This window comes from Vanellus vanellus (genome assembly GCF_965231255.1).
Source record: "Vanellus vanellus genome assembly, chromosome: 5".
Taxonomy (NCBI): Eukaryota; Metazoa; Chordata; class Aves; order Charadriiformes; family Charadriidae; genus Vanellus; species Vanellus vanellus.
Genome location: NC_138910.1, coordinates 49,374,052 through 49,386,452, shown reverse-complemented (window position 1 = coordinate 49,386,452; position 12,401 = coordinate 49,374,052). Strand labels below are relative to the sequence as shown.

Genomic DNA, 12,401 nt, shown 5'->3' with positions numbered 1-12,401 from the left:
TTCCTGTGCATTCTGATCCTGTCTCTTGGTTTCAAATAAGCAGTTGAACGCTACATAACAGTCTCAGAATGCAACTAAGTGGAAGTTAAATGTCACATATGCTTTTCCTCCTTTCCAGTGTTAAATAATCAGTGTTTGGATATAAGGCAGATTTTTAGGAGCCTAGACTGAGCATAATCCTTTCTCTCTAAAAGATCATAGAATCATAGAATGATTTAGGTTGGAAGGGACCTTGAAGATCATCTAGTTCTAACCCCGCTTCCATAGGCAAATGCACCTCCCACAAGACCAGTTTACTCAAATAAAAGCATGTATGTTCTGTACACATACAGAGATATTCATGTTTTGGTAAAAGTTAATGACATGACTTAGAGTTAAAATACTACAGTATGTTTCATTCACTTTGAAAGATTCTACCAATCCAAGAGAAATTTCTTATATTCCATGTAACAACATTGTTGTAGCTATGAGATCTGATGATATAAATATGGAAAAGGTCTGGCAAAAGGGGTAGTATATTTAAATTGACCTCTTTGTTTAGCTGGAAAGCAAGCAAATACTGTGGCATGAGAAAAGCACAATGTGTTGGAAAACACTATCCCATTCCCTGTCAGCTGCTTTAATGAAGATACTACCCCAAACTACAAATATGCTTTTCCCAAGTGAGATAGTTATCAGTACAATCCAGACTTCCAAGGAACTAGAAAACTGCAAATATTAGAATTGGTAGAGGATTTGGATAAACAGTTTTTCACTGAAAATGCATGTTGCAAGTGTGATTTCTGGGGTCTTGGAATGCAATGTTTGATGTAATTCTTGTGGGGATAAGATTCAGTCCCATGGGGGTTTGAACCTGCAATTCGCTTTGATTTCAGGGTCTAGGCTCCAGTTCATCAAAGAATCTTAAGAATTTAGTTCCTTTGATGTGAAAGTTTTAAAGCTACTGTTTACATGCTTTTCTGAACTGGCATACTAGGTAGGGGCTAAAGAAAGATTAAATCAATTTGTCAGACTAAGTTTCACTGTGTATTGTCCTGGCCATCTCGCTATTTTCCCCTTGCAACTAAACTAGTAAATGGAAACAATTTCTAGAATCTTAATCACAGAAACTAATTCAAGGGCTAAGTAAACAAAATAACTAGATTAAGATTTCAATCAAGTAAATACTGAAGGTTTTTACAAAAGATAGACTATTTTAGTATCGGGTTGGGTTTTTTTACTTCATCCTTAAAGATCAATAACTCTTAGCATAGACAATGAACTTTTCCTTCAGGCTAATTCTGATATCTCCCTCCTGGATCAGCTGACTGAGGACACTACAGAACCAAATATGCCATTGTAAATATATCATCTTCAAGGCTCACTCAGAAATCTGTTGATCTTGAAAATAGCTGCCTCTTAAGTATATCTACCTTCACAAGTGCTTTCAGCACCCATGACAGCAGAGGGTGGATGAAGCTGGAAAAAAACAACAACAATTTGCCATTTCAGGTGCATGTTGGCAGAGCTGAGATCTAGGGGTAAAGATTGGCATTTGCGTGTGATTTGTGTGTGACCCTGCGCCAGTGCTGTGGTTTATACAGTATTTAGTTTGTGCAGTCCTTGCAGTCTGTTAGGATCAAAGACAATGTGTAAATTCAAAATACTGTTACAAAATTAGGATGCCATTTGGTGTACTACAGAGTTATACACCTGATTACTGTCCCTCCTGTAACCTTTTTCTCTGTGATTTTGATTTGATGGTTTTGTTTGTTTGTTTGTTTGTTGTTTTTTTTTTTTTTTTTTTTTTAGAAAGGTGTATCTGTGTTTAATGTTACAAAGTCTGGGCACTGTATCACTAAAAATAATCTGGAAAATAGTCTAAGTCTAAGCAGGAGTAATGCCAAATCTACTTAATAAAAAGGGTAGCTTTTTGCTACTTGCTAAACTGGATGAGTCAATCTGGCACTCCTTCCTGACTGAGCTTGTCTCTGTCACTTTTCAGTGACCTTGAAGATTCAGAAACATCATCCATGAGAGAGCTTGTGCCCTACCTTGAGGATAAAGTTCTGAGTTTCTCTCTCCATAAGAAGGTGTTCCCTGAGGACCTAGTCTGTAATATGTGATTCAACAGAAGCTAAATTGAATCAAACATGTTCTTTCCCAATGTATTAACTCTGTTGTTTTCTCACTATTAAAAAAATAGTTAGAAATAACTGTTGGATTTTGGTGACTGCCATCCAAAGTAATGGTAGTGCCATTTATTGTGGCACCAGAACATCATACCACAATAAAGCTTTTCTTTCATTACAGAATAATTATTTGGTTTTGGTGTTGTATTCCTTGTATCCATTTTCATATGCTAGCATATGTTTATCCTGTTCAACAGCAATTTGTTCTGAAACCGTTTGCACACTTGCTGGGCTAGCTACATGAATTCAATGCAGACTCTGTTTTTTGCACCTAAAAATTATGATGTGGAAAACCAGTTTGCAAAATCTAAAGCATTCAAAATGCTCTGTGCAGTTTCACAGAAGCCAAGGGACTTTGAAAAAGCTAGGCTTTGATTTGTATGCTATGATACATTTTCATCAGATTATTGAAGTCTGTATCTGCCTCAAGATATTCTGGATCACTTCAGTGTTACACAAATAAACCAAATAATCATATCAGTTCACCCTTGACAACACAGCTCAATCTTAGTTTAATAACTTAAAATAATGTTCCTTGCTTTCATATGCTTCCTCATGTTAACAGCTGCAAGTGATAACAGTCTCTCTGAACCAGCACCGTTCCTGAGATAACTGGTAGTAACACTTGTGTATAAATATGTTAATATACTGGCTGTTAGTGCTGATGTTCAGGAGATCTGAACTCTCTGGTTCTATTCTTACCTCTTTTGTTGACTTGTACAGTAATCTATACTCTCAACTCCTCTCTGCTTTTGTTTATAAGTCTAAAAAATCCAGGTAAGACAGCTCAAGAGGCAACTTAAATTAGTGTCTGTAAGGTGGTTTGATATCCTTGTGTTAGCATGCTGATGTCTACAGGTAGTGCTTGTACACTGAAGATGGTCATGATTCATACAGGCTTGTCTGTGAGCAAGGGACTCCCACAGAAGCAAAATAAGGGTATTGTGGGTTTAGTCTGTATTAAGAGGTAGGTGGGAAATATGATAGAATATAAACTATTGCAGAGGGCAGTGGGGGCCTGCAGCTGCCCCCCAGCCAGCATAGTGGGGTCCTCCTGCCCTGGCACAGCTGGCTGTCGTGGGCAGGAGGAGAAGGACAGTGTCTCCTGTCTAAGCTACCTGAATTGTCCCGTGGGCGAGTGCTGGGCATGCTCCTCACGCCTCTGCGGAACAGGACTGTGACAATGTAGAGTACCACGTGCAGCAGCGGTGTCCGGCTTTACTATAACGTTTAATTTCCTCACTTTCAAACTTGTAGAAATACAAGTTTTTAAAATTAAGCCTGTCTTAAAATTCCTGCCTTTTGTGTATGTTTTATTATTATTATTATTATTATTATTATTATTATTATTATTATTATTATTATTATTATTATTAATATTATTATTATAGAACAGTTCAAAACCCGTCAACAGCGGGCAGAGCGCCCCGCTGGCGGCTCGGCGCCCTATTTCTCCGCTGCCCGCACCTGCACCGCCGCTGCCCGCGGGCACCGCCGCTCCCCTCTGCCCTGCCAGGGCGCCGGTGCGCGTCTACACCCGGGCGATGGCTGGCGGAGGCTACAAAGAGGCGTTTCCTCCGTGCCCCATCCCCGCTGGAAGCAGGGCGGGACGTTCCGCACCTTGTCCCTCTTACAAGAACATGGGGGCGGGGGTGGATGAACGCCCCGCTTCAGGCGGTGTCCCGCCGGGGAGCTACGGCCCCGCTGCCGGTCCCGGCGCGGCTGCGGGCAGGGGAGACTCAGTCCCGCCGTAACTTCTCGGCTGGGACTGCCCGCGATAAACAGGAAGCCCTTCGCCGGGGCCGGGGCCGGGGCCGGGGCCGGGCCGAGGCGGGGCCTGGCGCGGCCGCGCGGCCGCCCGCCCTCGCGCCTCCCGCGCCGCGGAGCCGAGGGGCCGCACGGCTCGGCTCGGCCCGGCCCGCGGCGGCGGCCGCTGACAGGGTGGAGCGGCAGCGGCGGCGTGCCCCGTCGAGGCGCCCGGGAAGGCATCGAGAATGAAATTGCTGTGGAAAGCTAAAATGGTAACCGGGTGTCCCGCCCCCCCCCCTTCCCCCCCCCCTTCCCCTGCCTGCGGGGTGCCGGTGTCCGCGGGGCGGCCGGGCGCGCCGCCCGCTGCTTCCCGGAGCCTCTCTGCTCTTCCTCGCTTCCGAGTGATGCTTATCTTCACGAGTAACTGTGTGTGTGTGCGTGCCTGACACGGGGAGGATGAAGGGAGTGCTTCTGAGAGGGAAGTTAGACGAGTCTCTTTGGAGAAATTCAGATGCATGTTGTCTGTCTGCTTTGCAGCGGATTGTGTTCTTTTGTACGGCTAATAATCTAGGAAATGAGGAGTCATTGCAGCACATGTTCTGTTAAAGTTTGGAAGACGTTACACTTTTTTTTTTTTTTTCTCTCATCCGCTTACTATTATTTGTGAGTTTTAAAGCCTCGACTCTGCAAAGTTTTTTGTAGCTTGAAATAATAGGTTTTGGAAAGGCAAACCACAAGCGCTTTAGATCCCTCCTGTCAAAAGAAATAAAGGGTTGCTGTATTTTAAATGCTTGTTAGCGTCAAAGTTTAAAGGCTGTCTGCCTAAGTAATTCAGCAGTTTTAAGAAGTGCAATTCCTTCCATAAATGAAAGGCCAAAGAGATTAATTGCTTCAGAAAAGGGGGGAGGGAGAGGGAAGAGAAGACTGCTAATCAAAACCAAACTATTTCCTTAGAAAAGGCTTTATACAACTATTTTAAATATGTGCTAGTCTAGGAAAAATAGTTAAATGGAAAGTCAGGGTATCTTGATACCACAGGAAAGGACAAGTTGCCAAGAATATCTCCAGTGTTCCCTCAGTCTAAAAGTATCCTGTATTGCTTTGATTGTTGTATTTACTTTGCGTAGCCCATCTTCTGCCCTCAGCTCTGCATGAAGCAGTAGAGCACCTGGTATAGATTGTGGTTAGCAGAACAGGGAAAAAGTTCCTTTCTCTCTTTTATTTATTTTTTTTTTTTGTTTCCCCTTTTCTTGGCAGACCACAATTCAGGATGGGGGTGAAGAGGTAGAAGAGGGAGCTGTTTACAATGTCACCCTGAAAAGAGTGCAGATTCAGCAGGCTGCCAACAAAGGAGCAAGATGGCTATGGGTAAGTAAGGCTGGCACGATGGCATTTTGGAAAGCTGCTCATGGACTTTGGAGCCCGCTCCAAGGAGCTGAATTCCACACAAATCGTTGATATTAACTTTTAACACTGACTGCTCTCACTATTTAAAAACTAACCAACCAACCAAACCAAAACACTGAAGTTGTCTGTCTTGGTCATCAGAAATAACTCTCTCCTTGTGTTGACTCTTCCTCTTTTCTTGACATGTAAAAAAGATTTGCCCAGCTGTGGCCATGGATCAGATGATACTTAGTGCAGAAATAAGGATCTCAGCTTATGACCTGAGAAGCTGAACATTTAACAGTTATTTCAGACTGGGCTATAGCTCATTTCTGCTGTTAGGAACCTATCTTAGGTCTCCCAAACAAATAGTCTTGGTGTTTTGGCTAATGAAGGTATCTCAAAAGTTAGCAGAAACTTCCTCAAAACTTACGTGAATGTAGGTTTGGGTCTTGCTTTTGTATTGCTCTCTCATCCAGATGAGAAATTGATTGCATTTCTTCAAGAATTACAGCTCTGTACTGTTTTTCAAAGGTCTATTTCAAAGCATGAAAGCTTTAGTGGTAAGTAAAATGAGCTTAAATGCACATGCACTCGATGTGGCATGCTGCTGAGTGCCTTCATCTTTGTCAGGCCAAGTCCCCAGCTGATATAAAATGTCCTCACTTCACTGGAATCAGTGCAGCTGTGGCAGTTTGAGCCAGATCTTCAGGAGGTGGCTGTAACTTTCATATTATTTTGTTATGTTTATATATTTTCTTTGGGATCAAAGACAATAATATAAGAACTTGGGTTGATGTAGTATCCAGGTTGGTATTTTAAAGACTTTTAAAACTGCCCTGTCAAAACATTTTCTTCTGAAGTTCTATGACATAAAGCAATACAGCAGTGCTGAAACCACAGTCAAGAAAGATAAGCAAAATCTATCCTGCATATAGATAGTGCTTAGAATCTCCCCTTCCCATGTTCCCAAGAAGTACATGGAGTTCTAATCAGAACAGATAATTTAAAATCCACTTCCATTGAGCGGCAGGTTTCCCATCTCTGCCTCCTGTTATTACCAGGAAAAATACTATAAAGTACTTTTGAGCTCCTTTAAATTTCCCAGCTGGTGGCTTTGTGTAAGAGGTGGAGATCATTTTGAATGTGTCTGTGTCCCATAAATGTACTTTAGAAATGCAGAATTTTATCCTGCTTCAGCTGTGTTGTTCCTTATACGTGGAAGGAGTTTGCCAGCTCTTGGTCATATTCTCAAAGGAAGAGCGCATATGTGTTCCTGAGATATCACCACAGCTGATGGATCTTAACAGGAGGACAAGGGACTGCAAGGTCATGGAAGTGACTTTTGGCTTTCTGTGGCTAGTGTTAGTTTTTTTCAGGTCAGAATCGAGCCCTGTTTGTGGGGAAGGAGGCAGTGTGTCAGAAGTCTGCACCTGTTCCGGGTATATATTGGTGACTTCAGCTTCCAGGCTGCTGTCTTTCATGAGCAAAAAATCTCATGCATATTATTTAAAAATATTTTTTAAACATATGGGCTGTTTTTTTCCCTTAAGCTCTTCAGAACATAAAATATTTTAAGCTCTTTTTGTGATCTTGTTTTATTAATGGCTTTACTGTGGTCCTAAAGTCAACAAATAGCCTCTAACCCAGAACATTATTTATGAATAGCTATCCCTGCCACCAGCAGTTTTGCCTTGAAAAGTGTAATTTTCTCTTATAGTTGTCATCAGGTGACTTTTTTTTTAATCTGAAGCTTATAGGAGTTTATGATGTTAATTTTTTTCTATGCTTTGAAATTCATAGCACTAAATAAGCTGTTGGATTTATCAATTTTGGTCTTAATTTTTTTAATGGTGCTCTAAGTCAGGCTTATGTTGAAGGCTCAAGGTCAACTGAAGAGTATGGGAACAACCTATTTGTACATCAGCAAGTATTGAGCCTTCATTGTAACAAATATAGTAACTCTGTTACTAATTATATGCATGAGTGCCTCTACTTTTTAAAAAGTTACTTTTTCAGTGTCAGTTTGTGTCCTAAGGTCTACTTAGCAGTTTGACCTCCTCTGAGGCGCTGAGCTTAGGGTGGTTTATTGGTGCAGGTCAAGTCCCTTGTGACTTGAAAAACCTAAGTCTTTTAAAACCTCGATGTTGCATGTGGCTATTAAATATCGTGTGGTATCAGAGCAGGGGGGGGTTTGATCCAGCAGTTCCAGAGTAGTTAGTTCTTAGTGATGCTGCATTTTTAAAGTGATTCGGAAGCTTTTCAGCTGAAAAGCATTAGATGGTAAATTATTTGATGTGATGCACATCTGACTGAAAATTTCATGGAACCTGCATTGAAAGGAATATAAAAAGTCTTATTTATTCTGATTGTGTTGGGATTTATTACCAATTCCTTTAATTACTGAGCAGCTTGAAATCTTGCTTAAATACTTTCTTGTACTGAACCTAGATCTCTTATGTTTTGAGATGTCTAACCTTTCTTAAAGCTCTCTATCCTGACAACCAATCCAGGGTTCTTGAATGGTTGGCCCTGTTATGAGACAATGGTCTGTTTAAAAGCCAATCATAAGATTACAGCTTAAGCATGATAAACACTTCCCTATTTAAATACAGAAGTGTCTGTCTTGTGTTTCAAAATTCTACAGTTAATAAAAGAAAAAGACAAACAGGCTGTGACTTATGTAGTCATCAGCAGTTCCATAACTTTCAAAAGTGTGAAGCTTTTGTATAAACACCAAATTTCTTAGCTTTAAATTTCATTAGACATCAAAGGATGCCAATAAGGGCTACTGGTTTTGTCACTAAATACTTAGTCACTAAATATTTAGCGAAGCTCAAGACCTTAGACACTACAGTATTATGAAATATTAAAAGCTTTAGTAGTAGCTTAGTATTGTAATAGACAAAAGCACTATCCTGACTAAAAAGAACTTACGGAATAAATATCAAATGAGGCTTGCCTGTACACATATGTTATCTCAGCTGATGATTGGAATCCAAGGCAGTGGTACCAATTTTTTTGTCAAGTTATTTGTAGACATCAAGGCAACAGAGAGTCTTAAAAAACCATCAAACTCAGATGAAACTTATCGAGACATTGAGAGAGAACACCTCCCAAACATGATAGGCTCAATAAGAGAAAGCATGAAGGCATTTTTTGAAAATGAAGTGGGCTTTGGTGTCTCCAGGATCTTGAGAGAGATGGTGTAGAGATTGGGAACAAGCCATGAAGGCCACGGAAACTGAGACACGTGGCCAAACTTCTTTGTGAGAGAGAAGGATGGAGAAGTAGAGATTTGTACAGGTGGATGGCATGCTTAAAAAAGGGGATGAGGAAAATGCTTTCTGCAGCAGGCTTTTGAGTGGATATTCAGCATCATTTTCAATGACATTATGTCAGGCTAGAGAAAAAGGCATATCGGTAACTGGAATAGAAGGTTTGAGAGTGCAGCAAGGAATTTTAATCACGTGGCTAGAAAGAGAAGGTTGTATTTTAAAACTATGACACAGAAAGAACCTGATAAATGAGATTCAGCTTACCTCTGAGGATGCAAAGACAGCCCATAGGGAGGCTGGCACCGTAGGTGTCAAACAGGATGGTGCTATTGTCCATGAAGAAAAGGCAACAAAGCAGAAAAGACAGGTGAAAAGTTTAGAGTTCTGTAGGGCTTTTGATCTTGAACTGACAGCCAGGTACCCATGAAATGAAAACAGAGACAGGATGAATCATACCATAGCCGGAAGCAGATAAGAACAGTAAAGCAGTGTCTGTAAAAGTAGATCAGCTGCTAAACACCAGAATTTCTGTTGCCAGGAGCACTATGCTGACAGAGTATGAATGGCAATGAAAAAGGTGAACTCCAGGCAGTGATTTATTGTAAATAGTAAACTAAAAAGTAAACAGTTAGTAGAAAGAGAAAGGAAAAAGCAGCAGGTAGAGAAGTGGAGAGATGAGGGGAATGTTTAAGAGGTGAGAGACTGAAAGAGATTTTTACTAGGAGAGTGGTGGGAATATGGAAGGCAAAAGGTACAAGAGAAAACAGTATGAGGTGGGATTTGATCCACTGGACAAGTGAAAAGATCAGAGGAGGACCACAGGAAAGAAACTTCTGCACTTGTCAAATGGTAAATATAAGAACTGTTCAAGGGGTCCCTTGCAAGGAGTAACAAGGGATGGAGAATTTGAGGAGCTGGGACTGCAGATGTGGAATGAGATTAAATTGAAATACTGAAATTGCTTGACTAAGGAGTTGACAAAATTGAAGAAAGAGGGGAAGGGAAAAAGGTCTTTCTACTGAAGGCAATCGGCCTCGTTGTTGTGTTTGTGCCAGATGCCAGTGGATCCATACACTGAAGATGCACCAGGACTGAGGGCTAGTAGAATGGCCCTTACAGTGATGGAAAGAGAAAGGAATGAATGGTGTAAGACAATAAGGCAGGAAGAAAATGAATGACCATATAAATAACAAAGGGGCAAGTGAGGGGGTGGTTTAAGGTGACCTGGATAGGTGAATGTTCTTGGCAACTGACAAGAATTGAACCATGGCAGTAGATACTATCGCCAGCTAATTCCTTCATCAAATATGACTGATCATACGGGAGGTGATGCTGTGTCAGTGGGGTTTACCTTAAATTGGTTTTCAGGAGATGATTAAATATTGTAGAAAGGTAAGTAGAGTAGATCTGTGAGATGGCTAGCTTTACAGTGGCACACTTGGGAACTGTGGGAAGTATTTGTGAAATCAAGTGGAGTAGGAAGTTCAGATAGCTGAGTGTGTGAACTTGAAAGTTTGTGAGTCAAAACAGCAAACTTCTAGTTTGGATAAGGAGGAAAAAACTTTCAGAAAAGGGTGAAGGAATAATCATCTAAAAAAGTTTGGGGTTTTTTTTGGTAGAAATTAGGTTTTGACAGTTAGAGAAAAGCTCTTGTCAGTAGAGAAAGTTGTATCTAAGAGTTCAAATAAGAGTTGCCAAAAGTCAAGCCTTACAAAGCAAATGAAAACAAACAGCTAAAGGTTTGCAAGCCATATAAGAACAAAAAAAAATATGTCTGCTTCACAGACAGAACGAGACAGGAATTAAAGTTAATCTACATATAACCCAAAAAACCCAAAATAAATTTTTAACTGTTTTCTATAAAGATGACAAAGGTGTACCTGGAGGTTGATGGTAATGATGGCATATGGTGCTTTCACATGTCTTTGTTTCGTCTTTGCCTAAGAGCTTGAAGCGTGCCCACGCTGGGCAGCCGGTAGTGTCCAGGCCAGAATTACAAAGGAACTTGTGTATGAAATGATAGTCAAGCAGCAGGGGGATTTAATTCATCTGTCAAGTCAGAAATGACATTGTATGACTGGAGACCAGCAGTGGTGCCTGCATTTGGCATGGGGGAGGTGTCATCCAGGTATGTAGGAGATATTTGTCTCACGAAGATAACTGATCTTCTGGATTTAAAAAGTCTGTGGGTTTAATCCATTTGTTTGAAAGTCTGCTTTTGAAATCACTCAAAAAAATTAGTCCCTGGAGAGACTGAGGAATTATAAGGCAGGTGAAGAACATGTTGAAGAAGAGCTGCTGCTGCAGCTTAAGTTGAAAGAGTGACTTTTGGTCTGGAGACAGGTACCTATGGGAGCTGTACACGGGTCAGTCCTGCAACTGAACTGCTGTCATGTGTTCATTAGGGTCAGTGACATAAAAGCAGAAGCATGCTGACAAAATCTGATGATCTGGCAGAGGACAAAAACACCTGAAGGATGGAAATATCCTACAGTCTGGCATTCAGGATTGCTATTACGGAAGTGGGTTGAAATAAGGAAGCACAGAATGCAAAGGCATGTTTGTGAATGAACTAAAGTAATTTCTGCTATAGGATGATATTTTTTGTCCTCATCCCTTCCAGCTTTGGGTGTATTAGTGAATCACAGGATATGTGAGACACCAGCATGATGCAAAACAGAAAAGGCAAATGTGATGCTCGGTTGTTTCAGGTTATTGCCAGCAGATATGGGAAGCGTGCACTCCCTTGTAGAGTGTCCTGGCTCACAGTCTCTAATTCTGGTCATTTTTGAGAAAGTTGATTTAAGCTGGAAGGGAGACAGGAGAGGGCTTTTGGGATCATCAAGAAAATGGTGAATATGTCTGATTATAATCTGAAGACTATAGCTTAGTTAGGTTAACAAAATGAAGATTTAGGGAGTATACAATTAATGCCTATAAAAAAAACCCTGCAAACTAAGCACAAGGGAGGGAAAAGAACCATTCACACCATCTATAGACTAGTGTATAATTTGTTAGAAATTAGAAGAAAGTTTCAAATCATCAGATCAATGAGATAGTGGAGTGGTGCTCCAGCAGGAGTGAAGAAAGCAAAGAATCCTATAGCACCAACATTGGAGTTGAATCAGCTGGTGAAGAGGATTATAAGGTAAATTCAAGGTAGGCAGTGGTGCTGGTTTCTGCTGCTGCTGGAGAGACCAGAATGCGAGGCAGAGGTTGCTGTCAAATTTCAGATTTGAAGTTGTTGTTCTAAAGGCAGTGAGAGAAAGGCCGGTGGCAGTGAGGAGTACAGTGGGGAGTGGAGGAGATGGATGAAGAGAGTGCCTTGTCTGTGCAGATGTCTGAATACACACTGGGAAGTGGAATATGAAGTGGATGCAGTAAAGTAGCAGAGAGGTGTTAGAAAATGTTGGTGTGGAATTGGAGGAGGGCAGACAGTGGTGTAAGAAGAATAGAGTGGATGCAGTGCTGCAGAAAATGAGCAGTGAAAGGCATGGATGTGGCATGGGCAGATCTACATGAAGATTACAAAAATGAAAAGCAAACAAGAGCTTTTAAAATGCTATGAAGTGACTTTTGTAGACCTCCCTATTAACCAGCTAGAGTGCTTTATCTCACCTTTCCAAGGGTTAGGGAGGGTTGGGAAACCGGTGTCCAGCGCTTGAGAAATCTGAGGGAAGCAGTGAGGAATAAGTCATTGAGACAGGAGGTGCTCCCTGATGCTTGCAAATATTTTCCTGTCAGAATCTTTTATCTGGGAAGGAGTGAGGAAGAGACCTGCACTCTGCATCTGGAGTTTTTACTGGGGCAGGTCACA

At 41.3% G+C, this 12,401-nt stretch overlaps 1 protein-coding gene across 2 annotated transcripts in view; it reads left to right on the top strand.

Annotated features, from left to right (window-relative positions):
- Positions 1-4,125: 4,125 nt before the first annotated feature.
- RGL1 (ral guanine nucleotide dissociation stimulator like 1) overlaps positions 4,126-12,401 on the top strand; it is a 78,230-nt gene continuing 69,954 nt past the window's right edge. For both annotated transcript variants that reach the window (XM_082483757.1, XM_082483756.1), the window contains exons 1-2: positions 4,126-4,192; positions 5,178-5,288. In XM_082483757.1, the coding sequence (XP_082339883.1) occupies positions 4,166-4,192; positions 5,178-5,288 (138 nt within the window). In that variant the 5' untranslated portion in view covers positions 4,126-4,165. The remainder of the gene's footprint in view (positions 4,193-5,177; positions 5,289-12,401) is intronic.